The sequence below is a fragment of the Phyllostomus discolor genome, chromosome 13 (assembly GCF_004126475.2).
Source record: "Phyllostomus discolor isolate MPI-MPIP mPhyDis1 chromosome 13, mPhyDis1.pri.v3, whole genome shotgun sequence".
NCBI classification, from domain to species: Eukaryota; Metazoa; Chordata; class Mammalia; order Chiroptera; family Phyllostomidae; genus Phyllostomus; species Phyllostomus discolor.
The window spans coordinates 62886216-62914138 of NC_040915.2; the positions used below are offsets into that span (position 1 = coordinate 62886216).

General features: G+C 60.5%; 2 protein-coding genes across 8 annotated transcripts; one reads left to right on the forward strand and one right to left on the reverse strand.

Annotated features, from left to right (window-relative positions):
- The first annotated feature begins 1797 nt into the window (after positions 1-1797).
- Positions 1798-20553, forward strand: LOC114509916 (proline dehydrogenase 1, mitochondrial-like). Of its 2 annotated transcripts, XM_028528508.2 has the most exons (14): positions 1798-2129; positions 5983-6191; positions 10584-10618; positions 10969-11118; positions 12272-12336; positions 12545-12661; positions 13087-13166; positions 13914-13995; positions 15337-15429; positions 15520-15666; positions 16399-16574; positions 17534-17632; positions 19806-19894; positions 19982-20553. In XM_028528508.2, exons 1-14 carry the CDS (start codon positions 1857-1859, stop codon positions 20167-20169), a joined length of 1803 nt encoding a protein of 600 aa, XP_028384309.1. In that variant the 5' UTR covers positions 1798-1856; the 3' UTR covers positions 20170-20553. The 2 variants fall into 2 exon arrangements, with proteins under 2 accessions (XP_028384309.1, XP_035870547.1); XM_036014654.1 differs by lacking the exon at positions 10969-11118.
- DGCR6L (DiGeorge syndrome critical region gene 6 like) lies at positions 17889-27628 on the reverse strand. 6 transcript variants are annotated; one of them, XM_036014656.1, is made up of 6 exons: positions 27373-27558; positions 27139-27299; positions 23168-23268; positions 22206-22346; positions 21611-21698; positions 17889-18638 (listed from the first exon to the last, which is right to left on the reverse strand). In XM_036014656.1, the coding sequence occupies exons 1-5, from the start codon at positions 27480-27482 to the stop codon at positions 21615-21617; spliced, it is 597 nt and encodes a 198-aa protein (XP_035870549.1). In that variant the 5' UTR covers positions 27483-27558; the 3' UTR covers positions 17889-18638; positions 21611-21614. The 6 variants fall into 6 exon arrangements, with proteins under 6 accessions (XP_035870549.1, XP_035870548.1, XP_035870552.1 ...); XM_036014657.1 differs by lacking the exon at positions 17889-18638 and adding an exon at positions 19138-19156; XM_036014655.1 differs by lacking the exon at positions 23168-23268 and having other exon boundaries at positions 17889-19156; positions 27373-27571.
- Between the last annotated feature and the right edge of the window lie 295 nt (positions 27629-27923).

A 27923-nucleotide genomic window follows, 5' to 3' on the forward strand; every position in this document is an offset into this window, starting at 1 on the left:
GTTGCCTCTCATACATGCCCTGACCGGAGACTAGACCCATAACCCAGGCACGTGCCCTGACTGGGAATCAAAACAGTGACCTTTTGCTTTGTGTGAGGACACCCAACCAGCTGAGCCATGCCAGTCAGTGCCATAACAGCATTACTGAGATACAGTTCACATACCATACAACTCACCCATTTCAAGGGTATAGCTGCATGGCTTTTAATATATTCACCGAGTTAAGCAAACATCACCACTATTCAGTTCCAGAGCATTTTCATACCCCATCTCCATACCCATTAGCAGTCATTCCCCATTTCTCCAGGAAACCACTCATCTGCTTTCTGCTTCTGTATAGACTTGTCTATTCTGGGCACTTCCTAGAAATAAAATCATACAACATGTGGCCTTTTGCGGCTGGCTTCTTTCACTTAGCATGATGTTTTCTAGGTTCATCTGTGTGGTAGCATGACACATCAGTGCCACGTTCCTTTTTTATTGCCAAGTAATATTCCACTGTGGGTGCACTACAGTTTGTTTCTCCGTGGGTTCATTGATGGACACTGGGGGTTGGTTCTACCTTTTGGCTGTTGTGAACTGAATTGATACGAGAAAGGATCACTTGCCCCTGTCTCCACGGTTGCTTGCCCCTGGGTCGAGGAATGTGGGGATGGTAGCTGATCTGCTAAAGGTGGAAATTGAAATGAACTGAAATTGACCCTCTTCATTGCCCTGTTGCCTGGAGGCTGCACGTGGTTAACAGTGCTGAACAGGGCAAGATGTGCAATTCACCAAGATGCATGGAGCACCTGGTGAACCAGGCAAACCAGGTGGGCAAGTGGGGGGAGGGGCAGGAGTGAGGCTGCCATCCACAGTCAGACCCAGCACCTGTGGGGGTACAGAAATGTCTTCAGGAGATTTGGGAGGGGCCCAGGAGTGAGTGATGGGGAGGGGCGTGGTAAAGCAGGCAGTCAGGGCAGGTACCTCCCAGAAGGTGATATCTAGCTTGTAGGAAGGAGGGGCATCCTAGGTCTAGGGTGGGAAGGCCCTTAGAAGTGAAGGGAGGTCCGAGGGAGGTAGCAAAGCCGGTGGCTTTGTTGTCAAGCCCCAAGGGTGGCACTGAGGCCCTGCTGAGGAGGATGGAGAGGAGACTGAAACCAGGGGGACTGCAGGGGTCCAAGGGAGCCTGTGAGTTCCCGGCTGCCCAATAGGTGGGCAGTAGGAATGGAGAGACAGGAGAGAAAGGAAGTTAGGCAAATTCCTAAGGGGCCTCCTTCCTAAGATCGGGCTTTAGGCTCGGGGAAGAGAACGGTTGACTTCCCAGCCTTTGCCCTTCCCGGATTCTCCGCGGGCCCGGCCGCCGGGAGTCCAGGCGGCCCAAAGACCAGGGAGGAGTCCAGGGGTGCAGGGGTGCAATGGCGCTCACGAGCAGACTCCTGGTCCACCAGGACAGCTGGGCGACTTGAGAAACCCGAGAAGGAATCGCGGGCCCAGCCCCCGGATGCAGCGGGTCTCCTGCGGGGAAGGAGGAGACGGGGTGAGCTCCTTGGGAGACAGGGTCCCCTTTGTGGGTGTGTCTACGGGCTGAGCAGGCTGGTTTCAGGCGTCTCTGGGGCGGCTCAACGGTCAGGATCCGCCACAGTATTTACACCAGCCGGGAACGGCCTGGGGGCGGGGCCTGCAAGGGAGTGGGCGAGGCAGCTGGGGCAGGGCGGGGCGGGGCGGGGCGGGGCGGGGCGGGGCGGGGCTTCCCTCGGAGAGAAGCGGGTCCCGAGGCCTTCCGAGAAGAGGGCGCATCTGGGCGCGGGGCGGGGCCTGAGGGGCGGAGCGGCGGCTTCTACTTAAGCACTCCCGGCGCAAGCAGCGGCGCAGCCATGGCTCTGAAGCGCATCCTTTCCGCGGTGCGCTCCGGCACTCCTCGCCTCTCCCCGCTGTCGACGGCGCCGGCGACCCACGAGCGGCCCGCCGCGAACCCGGGGGTCGTGCCAGGACGCGGGGCGGCGGCGCCCGTGCGGCCGCCCGTGCCTACCGTGGACTTCAACAACGCGCAGGAGGCGTACCGTAGTCGGCGCAGCTGGGAGCTGGCGCGCAACCTGCTGGTGCTGCGCCTCTGTGCTTCGCGGGTGCTGTTGGCGCATCATGAGCAGGTGCGGACAGGGGCCGGTGGGTGGGCGGCTGCGCGGGGGCGCCCCGGCTTCCTCTGCTGGTCCCGGGATGCGTTATGAAGTTTCAGAGTGTAAAGAAGGGGCCTCTCGAGCATCGCCTGTTGCGAGTGAAGTCAGGAAGGGAGGTGTTTCCGGCATTCCTTTTGGGGTCCCTGAATTTTGCTACATCTCAGTACCAACTAAAAACAAAGAGAATTTTAATTCTTAAGCTATATACCACGTGCAGTATACAAAGTTGTGATGTGACATTTAAATTGAGTGTCCCCCATGATGCCCAAAGCGAAGTCTGGTGGTATTGAAGGGTTCATAGCCCAGAACCCCCAAGTTCTCAGTGATCCAGGGGCTCCCTAGACATGGCCACGACAAACAGATGGTGTTGGGGAAAAACGGGAATTGGCTCAAATATCAAACTCATAAAACTTTAACATGGTAACTGAAAAGTGCAAGGGCTTTGGGGAAGTAAGAAGCGGAACTCTGTCTTAGCGGCCGTCACTCTGGGGTACAGAGATGCACTTATTTCAAGGTGATCCTGGGAGCAGTTTGCAAGGCTCCATTTGCTGGGGCCAAGGCTCTGGAAGGCTCTTCTTGCAGTTGGTGTGGATTTCTCAGGTGGGACTGCTGAGGGCATGGTGCTGCCCCCCTCGGTCCCTGGGGAGCCTGGACGGAGGGGCACTGAGCCAACCTCAGGCTCAGCTAAGTGAAGGCCAGACCCCAGCAGGTGGGAAGGAAGGGCAGAGGCCCAGAACGTCTTGGAGTTCAGTGGCTCTGAGGGGACTGTGAGGCCAGTGGAGGTGTTGGCCTGGATCCCTCCAGAAGCTGCACTGTCAGATTTGGAGTCTGGGTCTGATTGGGGGGCAGGATTCGGAGGGACAAGGAGCTGAACTGGAGAAGTGGAGGCATCCTGGGGATGGCCAGGTGGAACTGGGATGAGCAGGGCAGGAGCTGTGTCCCCTGTGTACGTGGAAGGGAGGGAAAGAGAGGGCTTGGAACCAGCTAGGCCAAATTTTGTCTCTGCACAGCGCAGACTTTCCTTCCCTGGGTTTAAAACCAGCAGCAAAGCCAGCAGAGCTGGGAGCCCTCGGCTACCACGGGAGGGATGTTTCGCCCTGCTCTCTCTGTGATGCCTGCTAGGGGCAGCTGCTGGAGTGCAGGGACTGAGCTGTGGGTGCCTGAAAGAGGCTGGGGGGCCCATCCAGGCCTTCTCAGATCCTGCGTGTGACCTGGGGACACCCTCAAGGAGCCCACTATCAGTGGGGGGTGCTCTGCATGCCCCCCAGCATGGGACCTGTTCTACCTTTGTCATTGCTGGTGGTCCCACTGGTGATGGAGGCCTTGGTGCCTGTTGCTGAGGTGAAAGGGGCAGAGGCCCGACATACTGCATGGACTTGTGGGCCTGTCCTCCCTGACCTCCACCCTGCAGTAAAAATTCCTCTTGCAGGAATTTTTTCCTGCCGAAGGGCAGTGGTTTCTGCAGTTCCTGCCGGGGCGGAGGTCATTAGAGTCTGCTCCGAGGGAGGGTCAGAGTGCAGGGGCCCACTCTGCACTCTGCATTGGCTTGGGACTCAGAGGTCAGAGAATCCAGGTCTTCCCTGACAAAGGCTTCTGTGTTTGGGTGTGAGCTGATGGAAGGAACACTGCAGATGTTGACAGTGGCCCTGCCGGAGGCAGGGAGAAAGAACCCGCTTTACCTGTGCTCTGTAGGCACCTGTGTTTTACAATGAAAACTCGAGCCTGTGTTATTGGTGCAAGATTCTAAATCCACCTGGAGACAAGGTGGGGCAGCCCTCATGCCAGGCAGTGCTGCCCAGATGGTTTCAACGCGGCCACTTTGTTCTGGAGTTGGCTCTAGAACTGTCAGTTCTGCTCTGTGTGCCACCCAGGTGAGAGGGTGAATGACTGGCTCGTGACGTGGGTGGCCATGCCCTCCGAGCCCCTCCCGCCCTTGGAGCAGAGCAGAGGAGGTGAGTGCAGACTGCAGTGCCAGGTGTGGGTGGCCACCAGCCCAGGGCCCATCCCAGTCTTCCTGTCAATACAACGTCAGCCTTACCCTTGCTCCTTCGATGGGTGGTGGCTGTGGTATCTGCTCTTGCACTACACTGGCAGAGCTGAGGAGCAGGACAGAGGCAGTTGGGTCCACTCAGCCTAAGTGCACCGTTGACCACGTGGCCCTGGCTGGGAGTTTGCTGGCCTGCAAGGAGGCACGTCTGCACTGGGTGCGGCGGGGTCGGTGTGTGCACTGCAGGGCTCTTTTCCAGAGCTGCCCATGGCTGTTCCACCCTGGCTGCACCTGGGACGATCCTCGATTACCTTCCACTTCCTGCCAGGCAGCTCTGGCTGGGCGTGAGGTGGTGGGGCGGGGAGAGACTTGCCCTGCCCTCCCCAGATAACATTTTGTTTCCCTTTCTAATCCTCTGTGTAAAAACTTTTGCTTTTCTAATCCTCCTTATAAAAACAATGAGACATGGACTGGACAGGAGCTGCAGCCAGGTAGAGGTGATGGCCTGGAAAGCCTCGACCTTAGGACGCCCTGCAGGTGTGGCCTTGAGGCATCTCCACAGAGTGTCACCCTGCATTTCCGGGCCTGTCTGCCTCCGGTCCAACGTGGGCTGCTTGGGGCTGGTTTGCAGACTTGCTCATGCTTTTGTTTAGAGTAGAGACTGTTCCTTAAAACCCTGATCCCAAGAGACGTTCCCCACAGTACAGGGGATCCAGTTATCCACTGGGTTGAGAAACCTCAGGCCGGCTCTGTCTTGGAGCTGGGGTGGGGGCAGCGGGCACATGGGGATTCCCAGACGGGTGGTGGGTGTGCCGTCCCCCCAGCAGCCATCCCTCAAAGCCTCAGGCCTCCTGCCCTGACTGTCCCCAGTGTGCCAGCTCTTGGAGTCACCCCCCACCCTGGGCCAGCCCCCCTCTCTGGATCTAAGTTCGAAAACACCTCCTGCTCTATTCTCAATCACCCCTTGGGGTAACCTTGCCCCTCCCTCCTTCAGAGTCTCTCCCCCAGTAGGATGTGAGTGCCTCTGTTTTGCGTGGCCTGGAATTGCGCTGGGCGTGAAGCAGCTGCTTAGGGCCTTTGGACAGAAGTCCGGGATGTGATTAGAGGGGACGCTGGGTAGTTCATGGGCAGTTGTCTTCCTCAGGGGCACGTTGGCCTGAGCTGCTGGCGTGCTGTGGCCCTGGGTGACTGTGCTGAATGCCCACTGGTCCTGGGGTGGCTGCTCGTCTGCAGAACTTTGTAGATGGTCACCTGGGTGGTCGGCAGCCCACACCTCACTCCACCCGAGCGCAGATTCTGAAGTTTGCACGTGTTCATTTGTTTAACAGCTCTAGGAGAGCCGGCCCCTTACCAGGCACTGTTTTAAGAACTTGGACTAAGCAGTGAACGAACTATTGAAAAATCTGGTGCTCGCCTTCTAGAAAGTTGCACCAAACCCTCCTCTTCCCCAGTGTCATCTTCTGAGGCGTGGATGTTATGAACACGCCCATAACTGTCTCAGAGACACCTGCCATTTGCTCCTTTATCCACCGAGCGGTGGTCAGGCACCTGCTGAGTGCCACTGGGGTCATCTGTGAGCCTGCAGGGCAGAGAGGAAAAGTGGCCACAGGGGTGGCCCCTGGGACCCACCGTGGCCACAGGAGTGGGTGATTGACAGTTGCTGCAAGCAGACAGCAAGCTGCTTTGGGTGGTCTCCACTGTAAAATGGGGGCTGTGAGCCAAGTTTGGCCCTGGGAGAGTAGGTTTTGTGACTTGGTGAAGGGGGCAGGGAAGCAGGGTGTCTTGCTGGGGACTGGGGAGGCTGCTGGCCCAGGACAGCTTCTTCCCTTTGCCTTTCAGCTACTCCGTCTCACCAGTAGACTTCTGGGACAACGGCTGTTCGACAAGCTCATGAAGATGACCTTCTATGGACAGTTCGTGGCCGGTGAGGACCAGGAGTCAATCCGGCCCCTGATCCAGCATAACAAGGCGTTTGGTGTGGGCTCCATCCTGGACTACGGAGTGGAGGAGGACCTGAGCACAGAGGAGGCAGGGCGCCAGGAGATGGAGTAAGGCCTGCCTGGCATCTGCTGGTGCCCCAGAGCACCGCTGGGGGGCCGGGGACTGGTTGAGGCCTGGGTTGGGAGGGGACCGGGGCTAGGAGAGCTGCATCAGCCTGATTACTTGGAGCCCTCGTGGGTTCAGCCCCGGGGGCTTGCATTTTTACCTCGTGAGGATTACAGCCCTGTGCTCTCCGGGGCAGCCTGGTGTGTGCAGGGCCAGAGGAGCACTGAGAACAGGGGTTGGCCGCTGTTCGCCACAGCGGGGCCCACCCACCGCCTGGTTTTGTGCCGTCTGCACACTGAGAATGGGTTTTGCATTTTTAAATGGTTGAACCGAATCAGAGCAAGAATAATAATTTGTGACATGAAAATTATATGAAATTCAGATGGCTTTCACCTGACGGGGGCAGAGTTTGGTAGCTGTGACAAACGCGCTGGAATGGCCCTCAAGGCCGAGACCAGGGCTGCCCAGTCACACATCAACGCTGTGACTTCTGATTGCTTCTGGGCGGGTCCCTGCTCTGCTGCAGGGACCCCACTGCCTGACCCCTGCCTGGCCCGGAGAGAGACAGCTTCCCCATTCGCAGGTGTGCAGCCTGCCAGGCTCTGGGCTCCGGGCTCCGTGGAGAAGGGAAAGAATAGCCAGGAAGAGCAGGCTGGCCGGGCATCACCCCATGAGGCCCCCACCTTGCTTCTTCCCTGGGCAGTGAGTGCGGAGACCCTTCCCTGGACCTCTGTGCTGGGTCAGAACTAGGTCACCTTCTGCCTCCTGGCGCAGTGTCCTGAGGGGAAGCCCAGACCGCTGAAAAACCTGCTGTCTCAGGCTGTGGAGTTTGCTCTGGCCCGGGGAGGGCGGGGCAGGAAGGAAAGCTGTCACGTGAGGCTGCCGGCCAGGGAACAGAATGTCCGAGACTCACAGCAGCCAGTTGGGCTAGGGAGCCCAGCCCCTGCCTAGTGATTCGCTGTCTTGGAGGCGGGGTTCTCTGGCTGAGCACCCCTTATGTTCCCAGTGGGGGGCGTGGCTGCCTGAGGATGAACTAATGAGCTGTGTGTCCTGCCATGTCAGAGTGGGGGCTGGGCGGCTTCACAGTGGGATTTTCTCTGGTTTGAGAAGCCTGCTTTCCCAGGGTGGCCTGCCTGGCTTCCTTCCCGTCCTGCTGAGGCACCTGTGCCCTTGCACTGGTCACAGTTGGTGCCCTTCGTCCCGCTGGAGCGCCACGTGTGGGCTCTGGGGCGTGAGCGGCGGTCCCTCCCCATTCTAACAGGGTGAGCACCATCGATGCCTGTGGCACGTGTCAAGGACTCAGGCCCAGCTCTGCTGCCAGAGGGGCCGGGCCTGAGAGGTGGGACCAGGCTTGCAGGCGCTGGTCTGCACTGTTCAGATGCCTGCCTGGTGGGCTGGGCATTCCTGGCCAGGGGTGGCTTTAAACATGCCCTTGAACCCTGCTCTCGGCAGTGACGTGGAGGCCGTGGCCCCAAATGAAAGTGGTGGGTGGGGATGGCCGGGCCTGCCTCAGGCGTCACTGTAAAAGGCACAGAAAGTACAGAGGATCTAAAGACACGGGAGGCCCGGTCGGCCTCCTGAAGGCGTGACGAGTGGACCCAGGAGGGCTTCTCAGGGCGGGAAGCAGGAGGTGGGGGACAGTAGCCATCTAGGGAGGATGTGGGACTGTGTTTCCCAGAACACATTAGGAGGCAGAGGCCAGCAGCCCGACTCTAGGAGAGGGGCCCTCGGAGCGTCCCCAGAAGGCTGGGAGCCGTGGGGGTGGGGCAGGGGACTGGGGTATCTTCCTGATGGTCAGGACACCCGGGGACCCTGTGGACGGCAGATGTGTCTGTCCTGCTTGTGCAGCCCCAGGGCTGGCCGGGGGCTGGCTGGGCTCTGGTCCCTGGCGTGGTGGTCGCTGCCCTGGGGTGAGTGTGCATAGAGTGTCACAGATGCTGCCTGGAACCGGGCCCGGGGAGGCCTGGGGGGTGGGCATGCCGGCAGGAGCGCCCCGTGGGCTTGGCCGAGCTCCTCCCCCCTCCTGCTGCCTGGACTACGTCTTGCCAGGGACGTCTGGAGTTAGAGGGGCTGGCCTGGTCCCCCCTCACTGTCTGCTCCTCTCTGAAAGGCATCCCACTGACAAGTCTCGCCATGCAGCTGCTGGGAACAGAGCTTGGACTTGGCTGAGGGGCTCCTTGGGTCTTCCTGTGACCTCCACAGACCCCTGGGTCACTGTGTTCTTTCTCTCCTGCCCCCTTCCCCCCCGTGTGCTTCGTTCTCCCGGTCCTGGGGCCTGCACAGGTGTGTGCGTGTGTACACACACACGTGCACAGTAGGGGTTCTCCTCCTTCCTGCCATGGTGCTGTGGTCTCCACTCTCCAGGGGACGGCTGTCTTTGTCTCCTTGTGACCCACGCACTTGATCCGAGGCTGTGCAGCCTGCCCAGTCCCTCTGCTCAGCCCATTTCTGAATTGCTTCCCCTCTGGTCTGTGCCCAGGAGGTTCAGGGATGGAAATAGCCCTGGCCTCCGGCAGCTTTCCTGCCACTAAGCACGCTGGGCGAGAGAAAGGGAGAGTCCTCGGAGCCTGGTTATACCAGTCAGGTGGAATCTCGATCTGGTGACTCAGGCCCCGGGAGCCTTTCTGCTGGGTAATGGCCCCGTCTGACGGCAGGATGGTGTAGGGCTGGAAGGCAGGTAACTGTGTGGCTGACACTCAGAGAGCGGGGCTGCGTGTCACAGAGCAGGCTGAGTCCGCCGGCTGCCGCCCTCACTGGCCAGGCCCCTGCCTTAGTACCCACAGTGGGCTCCCGTGTCGTGCCTCCACTGTAGTGGATGGCTTTTGCCTGGTTGTGCCTGGGCCACAGCTTGGAGAGTAGGGGCTGGTCTCATTGGTGCCCTTGCATAGGGGCCTCAGGTGAGGGGTGGGGACAGGAGCTCCTTGTTCCCGCAGGGAGGTCGAGTTCGGGGCCAACACTGTCACATCCCTCACCCTCTTCTCTTCTGTCACATCAGACACTCGCTTCTGCTTGGCATGAGGCTGCCGGCCATTCTTGTCCCCAGCCTGTGGCCACATGGGCTATACCGCTTCTCAGGGAGCACCTGGCCCCTTGGGTCCTGACCTAGGCCTTCTGTCTCATGCCATCCTGGGCTCAGGCCCTAGGGTGGTACAGAAGCCAGGCCTGGAGGGATGGTTCCCTGGAGGGTAGACGGGCACCTGGGACTTGCTCTGGGGGCAACCAGGTGAAAGTTGCCGTAGCTGCTTGAGTCACGTGAGGCCTCCACAGGTGCAGGTGCCTTTCAGCAGCTTATCTGGGCCTGGGGTGCCCCTGGGGGAACTCGGCGCCCTTCCCTGCTGGGGCGTAAACAGGCTGCAGGTGCCCCACCCCACCTCGCGGGTATGACCAAGGGTTGGGAGGCCGTGGGACGGGTGCAGGGCTCCGGCTGAGCCCTCTCTGGGTGACTGGCTGACGAGGCCTTCAGTACAAATTCCGGTGACAGATGAAGCTGAGGGGGTGCCACCCCTGGACTGGTGGCAGCGATGGGAGTGTTCCCTTCATCTGAAGACAGCCATGACGCTTGCTGTCCCAGACTCCATGGCCACTGGGAGGAGGAGGTGGGGGTGAGCCAGGCAGGGCAGGGCCAGGCAGAGCCAGGCAGGGGGCAGCTGGGGATGGTGGAGAGGCCAGTGTGGCCAAGTGCTGGTCGGGTGGGGCAGCTAGGGCCCAGGGCTGCCTTGCTGTCCTGTCCCCGTGAAGCCCGGGGGTGTTATTCAGGTCTGATGGGAGGGTTTTCAGTTTAAAAGAAAAACCCCAGTTGCTGCTAGATCATAAACCCGAGGGACAAGAACGAAGCAGGGTGCCAGGGGGCTGGAGGGGGGGCAGGAGGCCATCCTCGGGCCCCTGTGGTTGAGGTACCTGGATGTGGGGGCGGAGGGTGAAGCAAGGGGCCCCACTGGCTGATTGGGGGAGTTGTGTGCGCTGGCGGCTGTTGGTCTGTTCCTCATCAGCCCTGCCTGGCTCCACAGCTGTCTCTCCTCCAGAGGGCGCTCCTTCATGGACTTGCCTGGGCTGTTCAGAGAACCACCCCCCAGCAGGTGGTCTTACTTCTCAGACACACTCTGGAGGGGCTCCACCCATGGGGAACCTGGGGCCTCTCCAGGTGCAGAGCTTGGAGGCTGAGTTGCTGCGGAGGCCGCTGCCCCTCCCAGCTCAGAGGAGGGAACCCTGGAGGCCTGGGTGGGAGGGGTGGTGAGTCACTCCTACCTGCCCTGGCTCACCCAGCCCTCCCCACACAGCCTCTGATGGTCAAGTTCAGGGCTCAGCCTCTAGTGTTCTCTCACCCTGATGGGTTCATACTGTCGGTGGTGCCCAAGGCGCCATGACCCTGACCCTTGCCCTCTCTCTTCCCGCAGGTCCTGCACCTCCGAGGCAGAGCGGAAAGACAGAGGTGAGCAGCGGCCAGCAGATGCTTTCACCCCACCCCCCTCCCCCCCCTCCCCATGGCCTGGGTCCTGGGTGGGACACAGCCAGCCCAGGGGACAAGGGGTGGTGCCGAGTTCTGACCCATGTCCTAGGGCACATCCTCATGGTCCTTGGTCAGTCTGGCTCTGCCTGCCGGCCCAGATCTGCCATGGGATTAGGACTCTTCCAGGCAGCAGCGCGTGTCCAGGGCCGGGTAGCACTGGACGCTGGCAAACAGCTGGCTGCACAGTGTCGGGGAGCCACGGGGCATCTTGGGTGCTGGGCCTGAGGCTGGAGCCGGGTGCGGAGTCGGGTCAGAGCTCAGGCCGTTCGCAGGAGCCAGTAAGAGAGAGAAGCAGTACCAGGCCCACCCGGCCTTTGGAGACCGCAGGGACGGCGTCATCAGCGCCCGCACCTACTTCTACGCCAATGAAGCGAAGTGCGACAGCCACATGGAGACATTCCTGCGCTGCATTGAGGCTTCAGGTGGGGCCTTGCTCTTTGCTGGCTGTCCCCTGGCCAGGCCCAGCCTGGGCCGACCAGTGGCAGGTGGACCTGTGGTGGGTGAGCGGGAGGCCCGGACTGGAGCGCCCACTCAGGCCTCCCTCTCTGTCTGGGCGGCCCTGGTGGTTGTGTGGGTGACCTGGGGCGACCGGGTGGGAGGGTGACAGGGAGTCACAGGCGAGACTTCAGTCACACTGGGGTCACTCCCGCACCCAGCACCTCCACAAAGAGCCTGGTTGCCTCCAGGAGGGGGCCCCCTGCCCCTTTCCTGGGTCCAGGTGCCGGATGTGGACCCTCGGGAAGGCTTTCAGTGGTTGACGGCCCCCAGCTCTGGCAGGGCAGGTTTCTGGTGGTGCATGCACGGGTGCGCTGAGGGCTGCACTGCTCAGGGAGGTGGTGCCGGATCCTCTTTAGTGGAGAATTCCTCCGCACACAGCCTCGGGGCCGAAGCACCTGCCTGGGGAGGCGGGTAGTTGGGAGGTCCCTGAGGCCTTCATGTCCTGTAGTCTTTCAAAAGCCACCAGGTCACACTGTGCCCCACACTGTGCATCCTCAGCAGCCCCCCTGTGATGGCAAAGTGGGGTCCGCACTTTCCAAACACTTTAGGAAGTGGGAGCGAGTGATGGTCAGGAATAGTCTTCTGGGAGCAGTGCTGGGGAGGCCCTGGCTAGTCAGGCCCACCTGGCTGTCCAGTGCCCAGTGCCAGGGGTGTCTGGGTGCCTCCCTGCCCGCTCCGCCTGGGGACAAACAGACGGGGGAGCTCACACGGAAGTAGAGCCGTGCTCCGGAGGCCAGAGGACAGACACAGATGCAGGGGTTGAGCGACCCCCATGCTCCAGCCTGCTCTCTGCTCTGCAGGTGTGTGTTCTGTGAGCCTGCTGGGGCAGCGGGGAGAGGAGACTGAGGCAGGGAGAGGGCGTGGTCATTGGGGCTGGGTAGGAATGCGCAGGCCTCCCCACTGCCTTCCTGACCCACGTGGCAAACGCCAATGAGCCACTGTTCCCACCTCCCGGGTGGGTGTGGGGAACAGCCGTGTGCACTGTGGTTATGAGTGAGCACAGGCTCCGGGTCCTTGATCCCCAACCCCCGCCCCCACCCCCTGAGCCCTAAGGGCCCTTCCTGTGGCTTCCCACAGGTGGAGCTAGTGATGATGGCTTCACAGCCATTAAGCTCACTGCGCTGGGGAGACCCCAGGTTCTGGTAAGTGCTGGAAACATCTACGTGCCGAGAGAGTTTGCAGGACCTGGGGGAAGCCGTGAGCATTAAGTGAAAGCTCACATGCCTGTACTTTGGGGCCGGGAGCCAGGTACACATGTGGGCTGGGGCGGGGGCCAGGGGCTATGCGGGGGTCCTGGGGGCAGGGAGCTGGGCGTGCGCCTGAGATGGCAGCCCAGGCCTGCACTTGCAGTTGCAGTTCTCAGATGTGCTGACCAAGTGGAGACGGTTCTTTCACCAAATGGCCGCTGAGCAAGGGAAGGCCGGGCTCGCCGCCACGGACACGAGGCTGGAGGTGGCAGCACTGCAGGTGGGCAGCCCTTCCCTAGTGGTGTGAGTGGGTGGACCTGGCGGGGCTGGGGAGGCGCCCTGCCCAAGAAGGACTGGCTGGGCCGTATCTGAGATGGGTTCCTAGGGCTGCTCCGGGGCCTGGGGCCTGCCCTGAGGCTGCCAGGGTTTGGCTGGGAAGGCGTCCTACCAGAGGCCGAGGACAGGAGAGTGGCGGAGGGGCAGGCCCTGCAGGGAGCAGTGCTGTGGGGCTGCAGGGACGGGGGGAGGGCGTTGGGACCTGCGGGGATGGACTCTGCTGTGGATCAGCAGCCTAGCCTGAGCTGCATCCTGTTCTCACTAACATGCAATCAGGTCCAAGCAGATCACAAACCAACAGGCAGGAGAACTAAGTGTTAGTGAGTGGGGCTCGGGGTGCCAGGGGACCGACACCTCTCACTTCTCAAGGAAAGCGTGGCGAAGATGGGCATTGCGTCCAAGAAGGAGATCGAGAGCTGGTTCACCGCAGAGACCCTGGGCGTGTCCGGGTAAGAGCAGCCCTGGCTGAGAAGGTGGGGGTGTCGGCCCCTCTTCAGCTGTGGTTCCAGCTGGGTCCCTGCAGCCTGCCCCAGTCCTGGTCACCCTCCTTAAGTCTGTGGGCCTTGAGGTGATGGCGCCAAGGAAAATGCACCCCTGAGATGCACAGGGTGGGAGCTGACAGGGAACCCAGAGGTCATGGATGAGGGCCAGCGGCTTGGGCACAGGGCCAGGTGACTGCCGCTCGGCAGGAGTGCCAGCTGTCCCTGGACCCCTCCCGGCAGACAGGTGAAGGGTCAGGGCAGCTAACGCCTGGAGAGCCGCTGACTTCATCCTTAAGGTGCTGGGGGCTGGGACTGAGGTCCCCGGGGCCCCTGGGCTGGCAACAGGATGCTTCATGCTTGCATTACGTGCGTGCTTCCGCCTGCTCTCCCTTGTCTGCCTGCCCCCCGGACTGATGTGGCCAGTGGTGGTCTTTGCAAGGGCGCTGCGTTTTCCTAGCTGCCACCGCCCCTCTGCAGAACACGCACGTGTTTTGGTTTTCATTTGTTAAACAAAGGACGACATTTACATTTTATCTGTCTTTTGAAACTGAACACTGGGGCAGGTTCTTCGGGGACTGGGTTTGGAGGTGCTCTTTTCAGGGGATGGGCTGGTTTGGGGTCCAGGCTCCCAACAGATCCTGGCACCGTGGGTAAGGCTGCCTGGCTGGCTGGAGAAGCGGCCGTGCCGCTCTGCTGACCCATGGTCGCCCGCAGCACCCTGGACCTGCTGGACTGGAGCAGCCTCATCGACAGCAGGACAGAGCTCTCCAAGCACCTGGTGGTCCCTAACATGCAGGTGCGCCGTGCCCTTTGCCCCCCGCCCCACCCCATCTCAGGGGATGCTGGGCCGGGCTTGGTAGTGTTCCCTGTGCCTTAGCCTGCTGTCCTCCCTGGCCCCGTGAGACCCTGTGGCCTAGGGGGAAGAAGACAGGCCCACCAGTGCCCATGGAGAGGGACGGAGACCCGAGAGGACAGGGGTATCTGGGGAACCTCCCCCACGTCATCTGCCCTTGCACACTGGGTCACCCCAGACCTCATTGGCCTTGAAAGGGCAACACGTTTTGCTCCTCTTCACGGTTCTGGGTGGCCCTCAGGTTTCCCTGCTGTTGTATTCAGAGGGTGGCAGGAGTGGGGTCACTGTAGAGGGTCCCCACCACACAGCCAACTGTTGGCCAGGGCTTCCTCACCACATGGCTGCTGGGTCCCCAGTGTGAGTGTCCCCAGGAGTCAGGGAGAAGCTCTGTCCCCTCTTCTAGCCTAGCCCCAGAAGTCCCACAGCATCACCTCTGCCCTGTCCTGCTGGTTAAAAGTCAGTGACCGGCAGGCCTGTGTACGCAGGGAGGGATGAGACCCCACCTGCCCGGGAGGGGTGTCTAGGAATTTGCAGCCGTGTGGAAACCGCCTCCTAAGCTGGGATGGGAACAAGCAGCAGAGGCAAACACTGCCTTCCACACACCTCCAGCCTAGGCCACTGAGGGCCCAGCCCCCACACTGAGACACTGAGGAGCCCTCCCCCCGGTGTGCCCTGGACAGGGTTGGCGGGCAGGTGGGGTGAGCAGAGGGCCCAGGGCTGCACAGGCCTGCAGAGTGTGTGCCCACCGCCTTCACACGCCAGACCCATGCCAACCTGCCCGGCTCCCTGAAGGCCATCACCAGGGGGCGGTGCCTCCGTCCCCTGTCAATCTGTGTTGAGAGCTGTCCCTGTCTTCCTGTAGCCCTGGTTTCTCTGAGCCCACTCCCTGCTTGGGGCTGAGACTTTCCTGGTGATAGGATGGGTCAAAGGTAGCTTCCTTAGTTGTCTGGGGGCAGAAGGGGGACCCTCAGCTTACTGGGGAGGCTGTGGGAGCAGATGCCTTGGGGGCAGGTCTGACCTGAGGCAGCTGACTGGAGCTGACTGGCTGGCTGGGAGGTTACGCCCCCAGGTGGCCTTGTTGTTGGGTCACCAGCTGGCCTCAGGGCAGGGCACTGACCTTCATGCACAAACAGGGTGGAGGAGGGGCCCAGGTGAGGGGGTCTCGCTGGTCCTGGGGACCAGGCAACAGGTGTTGGTGGGCCCTGGGCCGAGGCGGGGGGTGCTGGCTTTGAGAGTGGTGTGGTCCAGGGCCCTGCCGTGGCCTGACCACGTGCCACCCCCCAGACAGGAGAGCTGGAGCCTCTGCTCTCAGGGTTCACCGAGGAGGAGGAGCAGCAGATGACGCGGATGCTGCAGAGGATGGACACCCTGGCCAAGGTCGAGGGCCTGGGATGCGCCCGGGGGCTGGGGGGCACCTGCCTCTCCTGAGCCCCCGACAAACCCTCTCTCCCACCCCTGACCTCTAAGAAAGCCTCGGAGGTGGGGGTGCGGCTGATGGTGGACGCTGAGCAGACCTACTTCCAGCCGGCCATCAGCCGCCTGACGCTGGAAATGCAGCGCAAGTTCAACGTGGAGAAGCCGCTCGTCTTCAACACGTACCAGTGCTACCTCCGGGTGAGGCCCGCCACCGCCCCACCAGGGCCACGGCTGCAGGGAAGGCCGGCCCTTCCCGGGGGCCCCTGGTCCCAGACCAGGGTGTTGAAGGGGCAGGAAGATGAGGAGGAAGCTCGTGTAGGGCCCACATAATGTGCTTTGACCCCCAGATGTCGAAGCCTTCAGGGATGACCCTTTTCTCCCATCTCGGTCAGGTCCCTCTGAGAATCTGATGAAGGCTCTGGCCCTTCTCAGGAAGACGATGGGGCTAGAATTGTCCTTCCTCAGTGACTCCTCAGGGCGGGAGCCCTGTGCACAAACCAAGAATGGGCTGCCGCTGGGGGCCAGCGAGGTGTTCGGGGGTGGTGGGGTAGGGTGGGTGTTGAGGCTGTGGGGGCAGGGGGCTCTCCAGGCAGGTGCCCACCCCAAGTCAGCCCGAGGAGACTGCCGTGTACCATGGCTGCAGGCACCTGGCCTGTCCCCTCGAAGGACTGCCTCCAGGCCAAACAGAAGAGGCTGCAGGTGGCCCCTCTGTCAACATTCCTTGAGGGCAGAGGTCAAAGGGCTCCCCTCACCCACACCTGTCTCCCAGATCCTGAGCACCCATAGGGCACTGGGCACCTCAGCCAGCTGCTGCCGCCCTGGTGCCCCTGGCAGATTATGCCCCTAATGCTCTTGGGCCCAGGAAGGCCCTGGAGTTGCTGGCTAGAGAGGGGCTGACCTGGTTACTGACTTTTGACCTTGACTCTGCAGGACGCCTATGACAATGTCACCCTGGACGTGGAACTGGCTCGCCGTGAGGGCTGGTGCTTTGGAGCCAAGCTGGTGCGGGGAGCATACATGGCCCAGGAGCGGGCCCGTGCCGCCGAGATTGGCTACGAGGACCCCATCAACCCCACGTATGAGGCCACCAATGCCATGTACCACAGGTGCGCTGGGCCTCCTTGGCTCCCAGGGCCTCGGCCCCTGGGGAGGGGAGTGAAGAAGCCTTGAGGGAAATGTCCCTCCTCTGGAGCTGAGCCGACGGACCCCCATCCAAAGGGGGAGCCGCCCTAGGGGTTGGAAGCTTCTGGTAGGAGCAAGGTTTTTGCCCTGAGGCCTGAACTGATTGTTTTTCTGCTTTTGCTTTACTTTTTCAAACACATTAAGGTGGCTTTTTAACATAGAAAAGTGGGCTGGACCAAATTGAGCTCGTCTGGGTCCCGGCAGCTGCTGCTGGTGCCCGAGTGCCCCCCCCCCCCCCGCCCCCACACTGCACCCGCCTTGCCTCTGGGGCCGCCCATTGTGGTGTCTGGTGCCACCGGGACAGGCCGACCTTGTGTCGTTTCTCTTGGAGGCTGCGTGGATGGTTGTAAATTCAGAGACCACAGCGTCTCCCCTCACCGCCCGGCACCTGCTCATGCAGCCCACATGGTGGCTGGCACGGTGCACTCCCCACTGTCCTTGCTTTTCTGGAAAAGCTGTACCTGGATCCCCTAGGTCAGCAGCAGACCATCGCAGCCACTGCTGGAATCGGAGCTGCCGGGTCAGACAGCAGGCACCTGGCAGAGTTGCTTTCACTGCCAGGTGGAGGCGCTGGCAGTGAAACCCTCACTGCCAGCGCCTCCCACACCCACCCTCAATTTCCTAGAAGACCCTTTCCTGAAGCTGTGCCTGTCATGGGCACACAGGGCACTGTGCCTCAGCTGGGTCCCTCTGAATGTCTAGACCTTGAGATGCTCACCTTTTCTCTGTCTCAAGGCACTAAGGAGGGACAGGTGCTCCCTGCCTCAGTCCTGTCGCCATGGTCACCTTTGGGAGGGGCAGGCTTGCTAGACAGCCCTGGGCCTTTGCTGCTGTGGGGGACACTCCAGGCCCAGGCTCACGTGTCCCCCCAACCCCGCCCCAGGTGCCTCAATTATGTCCTGGAGGAGCTGAAGCACAACACCAAGGCCAAAGTGATGGTGGCCTCCCACAACGAGGACACGGTGCGCTTCACGTTGCGCAGGTAGGCACCCCCTCCCCCGCCCCAGTGGTCCAGGTGCTCCCTGGGCAGGGCAGGGCTGGGGTGAGCGGCCTGGAAGCCTGTACAGGGTGACCTGCCGGACCCAGTGGGTGCTGCGGGGACCCCTGGGGGGCGAGCTGGAGTGGTGGCTTTGGTGCCTCCCAGGCCCCCGCCCCGCCAGGGCCGCCTAGACCTTGGCTCTACTGTAGCAAAGGCTATTTGTGGTTAATTTGGTTCTTGAAATTAAAACCTTACTTACTGAAGTTTCAAATTCAAGTAAGTTTATTAAGTGACTGAAATAGCTCATTAAAATGCAGACAGTGTGAAATGCTGGGGTGCCTCAGCCTCTGATGCTTGGTCTCTTTATGAACAACCCCCTCCTGCCCCGCTCACTGCCATGGAGCAAAACTGGCAGAACCCTCACAAGTCAAGTACACGAATACGGCGAAGCAAATCCTTATATATTCCCTGTTCTTCTATGTCATGTCCTAACCTAAGCAGCCTTCACCAGGGCTTCTAGTTCCCTTGCTTCTCTCCAGCCTCTGCCTTCCGGGGGCTTCCCCAGAGTAAAGCAGGGACCCCTGTTCCCCCGTGGGAGCACCCCAAGCCCAGGACTTGCTGCTGAGTGGGGCCTCCCAAAGGAGCGGTGAAGGTGCAGGTGGGGTGAGGGTGCAGCCTGGAGAGCTGGCTGCTTGTTCTAAACCCACCCAGTAACGTCGCCGTCCATGCTTTGCTCACGGTGGTGCTGTTTTTTCAGTCTGAAGTTGCAGCTGCAAACCGCCATTTCTAACGCACGGCAGTGGCAGCCACCGCGCTCGGGAACCTGAGCGCCGCTGCCAGGGTTGGGGGTCTGGCGGTTTCCGGTGGGGGCAGGGCAGAGTCCCGGCTGTCTTCTTCCCTTCATCCCTGGGGACTTCTCAGGTCCTCATTTCCCACCTTGGCCGCCCCAGTCTTGTCGCTGGGTGTAGGGGGGCCCGCTTGCGTGCACAAGGATGAGTTCTGGCTTCAACTGTTAAAATGAACATGATGGAGCCAAAAATTTTAGAACATGGCTTTCCCTTAGGATTAAAAATGGTATTCTGTGAAGGAGCCTTGATCGAGGTTTGATCCCTTGGGTGCCAGGGTCCTGTTCTGGGCAGCGGTGTGCCCATGAGGCCGACGGGTGGATGGTGCCACTCCGCAGGCTTCCATTACGAAGGCTGTGGCCCGAGGCAGTGCCAACCTTTATAGCTGGGGCCACAGGCTCAGCTACTGGGAGGCTGGCCGGGTGGAGAACTAGGAGGCTTCTCGGTGTGGAGCTTGCCCCCTGCACAGCTCCCTTTCTTCTGCATCTTCCTGCTGAGACACACCACAGCAGCCCCTGCCCAGATGCAGTCTCTCGCCACAGGGGGGCCCCACCACTGTCTGAGACACATCACAGCACCCACTGCCCCAGATACAGCCCTCCCCCCGCTCCCGGAGGGCCCCACCAATATCTGGGCAGCACTAATAGGAATGCGAGCCACATCTCTTAACTGTGTGTTGGTGGCCACATTAAAACAAAAAAATGAGGTTGATTTCAGTGATACATTTCAATTAACCCAACACATTCAAGCTATTACCATCTAAACACGCATTTGGTGTTTCCGGAAAATGATGAGACGCTCTGCATTCTCTTTTTGCACTGTCTTCACGACCCCACGTGTGGTTCACATTGGCAGCACCAGCCACCTTCCAAAGACTCCGTGGCCACTGGTCGCTGCCTTATGGGACAGAGCAACCAGCAGGGTGTGACAAAGGGCCTGGCTGGGGTTGGGGGGTGCCAGGCGAGAGGCACGAGGCACTGAAGTGGAATGGCTGGAGGAAGGGGCAGCACAAGGGCTGCAAGCTGCCACATGTGGGGCAGGCTGCTGGGTGGGGCCCCCTCTCTTGGGTCAGAGTACCAGCAATGGGGGTCTAGGCCAGCAGGAGGGATGGGGCCATTGGGGAGTGAGCACAGCAGGAGGGAAGTCTGGCTAGGGAGGGAGGGAACTTGGTAGCCACAGGCTGGGGTGGGAGTTGCAGGGCAGAGCTCCTGCCCACGCTCCACCCTGAGGGGAGGAGGGGAGAGCATGTGGGTGGGGGTCTGAGGGTGGCAGAGGGGCTCAGAGCCAGCACAGGGCCCAGGGGGCTCACCTGCCACCTTGCCCCGTTACAGGATGGAGGAATTGGGCCTGCACCCCGCTGACTGCCAGGTGTACTTTGGACAGCTGCTGGGCATGTGTGACCAGATCAGCTTTCCACTGGGTGAGTGAGTGGGCCTCCTGGGGGGCGTGGGATGGTGTTGGGGGGCCGGGCAGGGCGGGGACTCATGGCTTCTGCCTGTGCACGCAGGCCAGGCAGGCTTCCCTGTGTACAAGTACGTGCCCTACGGCCCCGTGATGGAGGTGCTGCCCTACTTGTCCCGCCGTGCCCTGGAGAATAGCAGTGTCATGAAGGGTGCCCAGCGGGAGCGACAGCTGCTGTGGCAAGAGCTGAAGCGGAGGCTCCGCATGGGCAGCCTCTTCCACCGCCCAGCCTAGTGCCCGTGGGCCGCCACCGCCACCGCCACCAGACTTGGCCTCTGGCTGGGGCAGGGGTCTGTGGGTCCAGGTGTCCTGGGCCAAGGCTGTGCCAGCCCAGCCTCACAAGCATTCACCTTTTGACACCTAAGACCTGTTCCAAGTGGGGCCTGTGGGACCCCAGCCCCAGCCAGGATGTAGGCACTCAGGTGTAGGCTGGGTCTGATACCTGCCACAGCCAGAGACGGCCAGGAACCGCCCTTTGAGTGGGCATTGCCCCGTCTCTGACTGCCCCTGACCCAAAGCCCGCCTCCCACCAGGGTCTAACCCACAGAGCTAAAGCCCCCCAGGTGGAGGGTGGCCACGCTGAAGAAGGTAGGTGACCAATAAACCACTATTTCTGTAGTTAAGAGCCTCAAAGCCCTTTCTGCAGGGGTCAGCAGCGGGGGGGTGGGGGGTGGTCCCCAAAGCCTGAGAAATCTCACCTCAGTCTCTGCCTTTCCTGAACCCTGTGTCCCTGGGGACCAGGCCCATGCCTCCCTTCGGGCAGTACTGCAGTTCCTGCCATGCAGGGTGCTGGACCCCGCCCCCGCACACCCAGGTAACAGCAGTGCCACCAGACTTGGACTAAGGCAGGCAGGATGTTCCCGAGGTGGGTGCTGCCCCACCCTGGGTCTCTCCCTCCTGCACCCTTCCTGCTGCTTCAAGCCCATGGCCCACAGCAGACTTTTGCTGCTTTGATAGGAGCAGGCCCATGGCTGCCCCCCGAAACCCCCATCCCTTCAGCTGCCAGCCCCATGGAGCAGACTATAACGTGGCCCCAGTGCCCCAGGGGAAAGGTGGTAGGCGGGACCTGGGCTGCGAGGGAAGCCGGGGGAGGGGCCTTTGTGGGGGCATCCTCAGCCAGGCCTCCCGTAGGCCCCGAAGCCACCAGGTGAGGGCTGTGGCAGGGCCCTGGTCATGACAGGCACCACAGAGCTGTCACATGAGCCACATGCAGGCCGTACCGAGGCGCCTTTATTTCCCTGGGTCACACAGGGTTTGGGTGGTGGGGCCTCTCTCAGGGGCTGCACCCACCAAGGGTGGGGCCAAGACCAGAACAGGCACAAAGCCCAGGGTGTGGCACAGATCAAGGTGTGCCTGGTGGAAGGGAAGGTGCCGGCACCTCCAGCAGCACCCTGTGCCCAGCCCCGAGGCAGAGAGCCAGCAGGCTGGGCCTGCCCACCTTCTACCACACAGCTCTAGCTGACAAGAAAACCCAGACAAAGGTGGGTGGCAGACACAGCCAGGGTCCACCCTGGCTCTCCTTAGAGGGTATATGACCCCTGCTGCAGGCACCTGAGAAGGTGATGGCCAGACGTCAGGAAGATGAATTCCTTAGCTTTCTGCTACTTGTGGGAACAGTGGGACAGGGTTGCCTTCCCAGCCAGGACGGGCAGTAGGCAACTGGCAGGGACTCCACCTGGTCACAGGGCTGCCTTCCCCGCCTGGCAGCCCCTTTGCTGCAGCTTCCGGATGAGTTCCAGCAGGTTCATCTGTAGGGTCAGCTCCTGGGATGCAGAGGGGCCACTGTGAGGCCACGACACCCAGTCCCACCTGGGGCAAAGGCTCCAGGCAGAAGCCTCCTTTCCTAGGGGCCTGGAGGCAGGTGTCAGGGCCTAGGGTGTGCCAGGCAATGAGCCCAGAGGGCTGACTTCAGTGAAGCCTGGCCACAGCCTGCCAGAGGCCGGGATTCCACCACGCAGCAGGGCCCGCAGCTGCCCCGGGCTGGTGCACAAAGACACATGCAGGGAGCAGCAGCAGAGGGCCCTGCAGTGCGTGTCGGCGCAGGGGTTGGTGAGCACCTCCCTGGCAGCTTGCCCGCCTGTGGGCAGAGGCAACTCGACCGGCCTCTGCACTGAACACAGCACAGAAACCCTTCCTGCAGCCTAAGGCCTCTCCCCCCAGGACCTACCCCCACACCGTGCCCAGGTGACCAGCCCCAAACCCCAGATGGAATCTGACCTTTGGGGATTAGCATCCCCTGGGCTGTGCCTGGACAAGCCCAGGGCGCTGACCTGTGGGTTGGTGGTCACATAGAAGCCAGCGACCCCTGCCTTCTCCAGGGTGCTCTGCTGGTCCGCCACCTTCCGGTCTAGCTCCAGGATGATCTTCTGGTCCATTGCCCGCTGCTCCTCCCGGATCCGGTGCTCCATTGCCTGCCACGGTGAGGGCCGCTCAGGGGCATAGCTCGGGGGCTCAGCCCGACCCATCAATGCCCCAGATACAGGATTCCAGCTAGCCACCTCCCACCCTCCCAAAAGCTCAGGCTCCAAGACCACTGATGGCACCCTTCCTGCCCACAGATCATTCCCTGGGCCACAGCAAACCCTCTAGAGTGGCCTGGCTGCCTGCCCCCCTCCTCGCCCCAAGGCTCTTCCTCCAGGATCTACTGCCCGGTGTCCTCCCTTGGCGTGCCAGGCCTTGCCCAGTGCCAACAGCTCAGGACCACCATGAACTGGCCAGTCGCCCGTGCCACCCCTGCTCACTAGTGAACTGGCCTCAGCCCCAGGGCCTTTGTGTGCACTGCTTCCCCACTGAGGCTGCCCCAGACTCCAACTCGGCCCCTCCTCCCTGCACACCGAACCATACAGCTGCCTCGGCCCCGCACATGTCTCCGCATGCACCCCCACCACCTGTGGCTTCTGGGTTTCACGGAGGCTTCCTGGCTGTCCCTGAGTAACCTTGGAGCAGGATGGGCCCCTGCTGACTGTCCCTGTAACCCCCCCCATTGCCCTTGCACCTCCAAGGCCATGCGCACAATGGTCGCTACTCAGCACCTGCCCTGCACAGGCCTGGGCCACCAAGAGCTGCAGTCTCGGGGAACAGGTGGAGGGGACTGCATTGTCTCTGCCCGGTCCTGGCACACCCCAACACCCCAGGTGAAAAGCCACATGCAAGAACTCACCGGAACTCCAGCAGCCCCCAAGCCACCCTGAGTCCCTCCACCATGCCCTGTTGGCAGAGCCTGCACCCCTACCTCCTGCTCGCGCTGCTGAGCTGCCTCCAGCATGGGCAAGTTGTGGGGCCGGCAGGCCTGCTGGGCTTCCTGGTGCTTCTGGCGCAGGGCCTGCCTGAGCACTGGACGGGAACAAGACCAGAGTGTCCATCAGGAGGGAGTAGGGACGAATGGAGGGGCCCGGGAACACCTCCCATCTCAGCACCTGTCCCACCTCGGCACTGGGCTGAGGCCCAGGGCAGCCAGGCCAAAGGCGTAGATGTGAGACCCCAACTGATGGCCTAGCCCACCCGAAGCCCTGCACCAGAAGCTGGGTGGTGCTCAGGGGGACTCCCAGCCACCCGGCCCCCTCAGTCTCGCCCTCACCCATGGCAGGGCCTTTCTCCAGCAGTGGGGCTCCAGGGGACCCAGGACGGGTCCTGGGGCATGAGAGGAGGTGAGGCAGGGCAGTGGCATGGGGGCGGGGACGGGGCTGTAGCCTGGACTCGAGACCAATGGGGTGGAGACTTTGGTCCAGAGCCTTCTGGGTTCTGGGTTCACATGGCCACAGGCCAGCAGCCCTGGGTGCGACCTGTGCATCATCCATGGGACATCCACGGAAATGTCCAGGAGACCACCCAGGCAAAGGTCTGGGACAAGACGGTGAGGAGAGGGGTCACTGCCCAAGGGAGTGTGGTGCTGCTGCTCCCCACTTAGCAGCGCCCTTCAGGTGGGCAGAGCCCCCACCCCACACAGCTCCCAGAGGGAGTAGGGTGGGCCCGGACCTGGGAAGCCCCAGGCTGGGATGAGCTGGGCAGTCTGTGTTGCCAGGACAGGGCCTCACCTGGGCCAGCAAGCAAAGCCCCTTGAGCCCCACTAAACTGTACCATTAACACAAGCACACGCCCACTGCCAGCAGCACCGAACCCTTCTGAAGGACGTGCAGCAAAGGTGCTAGAGGGTTATCTAAAACTCCCCACTGAGCGGAACCAAGCCCCGGGCTCGCCAAGCAGCACGGACACTAAAACTGCAACACTACAGAGATCAGTGTGGCTGTTGCACAAGGATGGCACGTGAATTCGTGAAGCACTCCGTGTCTTTAATACATACATACATAAATACAATGAAGTACAATTTATTAAAAAAAGAAGCAAAGCTCTATGGAGAAATGGGGGGCTTCCCTTTCACAATTATTATTATTCTGAGTGCTTTACTTGCTCTCCCAACTACTAACCTCTGTGGAGGTAAACAAATATCACCAAAACCAGAGCAAGCACAACTTACTGACAGCAAGAGTGAGCCGCCATCGCAGCCTGCATTTGGCAGAGACTCGGCCAAAGGCAGGAGGAGTGGAAATGCTTCATAGTGGCCCAAGGGGAAGGTCCATCCCAATGGGAGGCTGGTCAGCTGGGGGACGCTGGAGGCGGGCTGACCAGAAGAGGGGCCGAGGCAGGGAAAGACAAGATGAGCCTGAACACCTTCCCCTACCAGAAAGCAAGGAAGCACTCAAAGAGTGATGGGGACACATCAAAAAAGACTCAGAAGCCAGGCTGAAGTTTCTCCACTGGCCACATGTGGCACGATTTGAGCATTAAAAAGATTAATGAGCCCTGGCCGGCTGGCTCAGCTGACTGCAGCACTGACCCACACACCACAGAGGCTGCGGGTTAGTGGTCAGGGCACATACCGAGCATGCATGCGGGCTCTATTCCTGGTCGGGGAGCGGACAGGAAGCAACTGATCAATGTTTCTCTTTTCCCCCCTTCCTCTTGCTAAATTTTTTTTTAATTTTTAAAAAAATATTTTATTTATTTTTTTAGAGAGGTGAAGGGAAGGAGAAAGAGAGAGAGAGAGAGAGAAACGTCAATGTGTGGTTGCCTCTCATGTGGCCCCCATTGCGGACCTGGCCCACAACCCAAGCATGTGCCCTGACTGGGAATCGAACCTGCGATGCTTTGGTTCTCAGCCTGTGCTCAATCCACTGAGCTACGCCAGCCAGGGCCCTCTTGCTAAATTAAAAAGAAATAATAATAATAATAGACATATCCTTGGGTGAGGATTAAAAAAGTGACAAAAATAAACTGTGTATTTTGGATCTGTATCTGTGAACGCACGCATCTTGTGCCCCAACAGAAACGTTTACAAAGACAGCCACCCACACGTGGAAGAGGTAACACCGATCCTACACAAACGCTTCTGGAAAACTGGAGAGGACACTTTGCAGCCCATCCCACGAAGCCAGCAGCCCCTGACACCCACACCAGACAGACCCCAGGAGAAGTACAGAGTGATGTCCACCATGGACAGAGGTGAAAATTCTTGAGAATTTAGCAAATCCCATCCAACATAGACGAAAAGGATATACATCATGACCAAGCAGGATTTATTCCAGGAATATAGTTTAGCCCAGAAATTAAAAACTCAGTGCAACTCACCATAGCGACCAAAAAACTACTGATTACCTAAACAGATGCATAATAAGAATCTGACAAAACCATCACCCACTTCTGATAGAAACACAGGAATCCTGGGGCAGACGTACATCATCTGTCCCCCTAGAGTTGCCTTGCATCACTAAAAGAATTTCTGGCCAGGAACATTTACCCTGCATACCACCAGGCCCTACCTGCTGTTCTCTTCACAGGACACACAGAAGGCAGAGAGACAGGTTAAATGCCAGCCTGAAGCAGCAATATGACAGAGCCAGCGGGGGGGGGGGGGGGGGGGGGGGGGGGGACATGCTGCAGGTGGAAGGCCCTGGAGTCTTGGAAAAGTCAATGCTGCAATAAATGCTGGGGACGGTCCCAGAAGCCGAGAGACCAAAGTAACCAATGGCAACGCACAAACCTACACTAAACCCTTACAAACAGATGATCTGAGACAAGTGGGGTCACATGACTATGGACTGACGGTCGGAAGACACCTGTGAATGATTAGTTTCTCAGGAGGCTACCCACTGTGGTCGCACAGGACAGTGTTCCTGTCCTGGACCACTGGCTCTCAATCCTGGGCTAAGGCTGATCCCCAAAGAGGTCTGAAGACATTTCTGGTTGTCATGACTCGCAGAGTGAGGGCCTGTCATCTAGTGGTGGAAGCCAGGGATGCTTCTACACGTCCTGCTATGCACAGGACACAGTCTCACCACTAACAGTTGTCCATCCACAAACTTTGTCAGGGCTGTGGTTGAAAAGCGTGGTCTAGAGGAATTCTGACCACTCCTGGTAAGGCCCTATGATGCTGCAGAGATTTAGGGGTATAAAGAACTTTGGCAGAATGTTAATTATTGAATCTGGCTGGAGCGCATATGGGTGTTCATTATACTATTGTTTCAATGTTTCTAGATGTTTTAAGTTTTTTACAAATAAGAAGAGGAACGATAAAATAATAAAAGTGGGAAATCTGATGGGGCAGGGAATGCTGCCCAGAATACCTTGCAGGAAGGGGCTCGGGAGCACCCCCACCACGCCCCGTGCCCAGTGAGGATGCCTGGGAGAGGCCAAGACTCACGGGGCTTTGGCCCACAGTGTGGCTAAGTTTTGGGGTCCCAAAGGGTGCCACAGGACACAGAGCACGGGAATCCGATGTACAGGTGGTGGGGGGTTCTGCACCACAGGAGAGGAAGCTGACCAGAAAGGGCCCTACACAGCTGTTAACACTTCAGGGCATCCTTGGAGGCGGCCAAGCGCTAGGCGGACCGCCGCCACCAGGATCTGCCCGAGTGTTGGGCCATCCTGCCTAGATGGGGGTGGGAGCACGGAGAAGCCCGAGGAAGAAGTTTGAAGTGTTATACTAAAAGGGGACCGGTGCAACTGAGAAAATGAAGCTGGCTTGACCATTTGTCACCAAAAAAGCCCTAGCAAAGCCTCTGCGACCTTGATCTGGTCAATTTTAAGAACTTCTTTCGAACGACACCCAGGGAAGGGCTCAGCTCTCAGAGACCGAGAGCTACCAGGCTGACCTCCCACAGGAGGAGCGTGCGTCGTCCCACCGTCCCCCTACCCCGCCCCGCGCACCTCGGTGCTCGTTCTGCAGCCGCAGGCGCTGGTTGTATAGGCTCTTCTCGGTGAGGTGCTGGATCTCCAGCAGCCCCTGAACGATCTCGAACACGGTGCCGTCGAGGAGCGCCAAGGCCAGGTCGCTGAGCGTGGTGTAGGACAGGCGCTGTTGGAAAGAGCTGCGGGCAGGGGGGCGCGGTGAGCTCGGGCAGGACCTGGAGCGGCCTCACCCGCCGCGCCGCGGCCGCGTACCTGGGCAGCTCCTTGACCAGGCTCTGCAGCGCAGAGAGGAGCTGATAGTGCCGCTCCTGCTGCCGAGTCCCATCCACCGCCTCCTCGAAGGCCCCCGCGTAGCGATCCATATCCCCTTCACCCCACAAGTCGCAGATCAGAGTGAAGCTCCCCACCGCTACGTCCCTCCCGAGCGCGGAGCGTCCCGCCCCCTTTTACGACAGTTCTGGGCAGGTCGCACCCAGCTTTCTGCGTCCGCCATAGCGAGGCTCGCCCCGCCCCTCCGCGGAAGCGCCTGGGAGGGTCTCGCATTGTCCACGCCCCTTACCCTGCCGCCCCGCCCACGCAACCAAAGGGGCGTGACTCTACAGCCTAGAGCTCACGAGATTTCCAAGCTACTCGCAAGCACGTGTTCCCAACCTCTGCCCTCTCAGCTTGCTTCCTGTGGACAGTTTATCTCCCAGCTGGGCTTTGCAGTGCGGCGGCCTCGTTGTGCGCCTGCAGGCGACTGTGGGGGCGGCTTGAGAATCCTGCGGCCCCAACCCGGTGGCTCCCTGCCGAAAGTGCTTGAG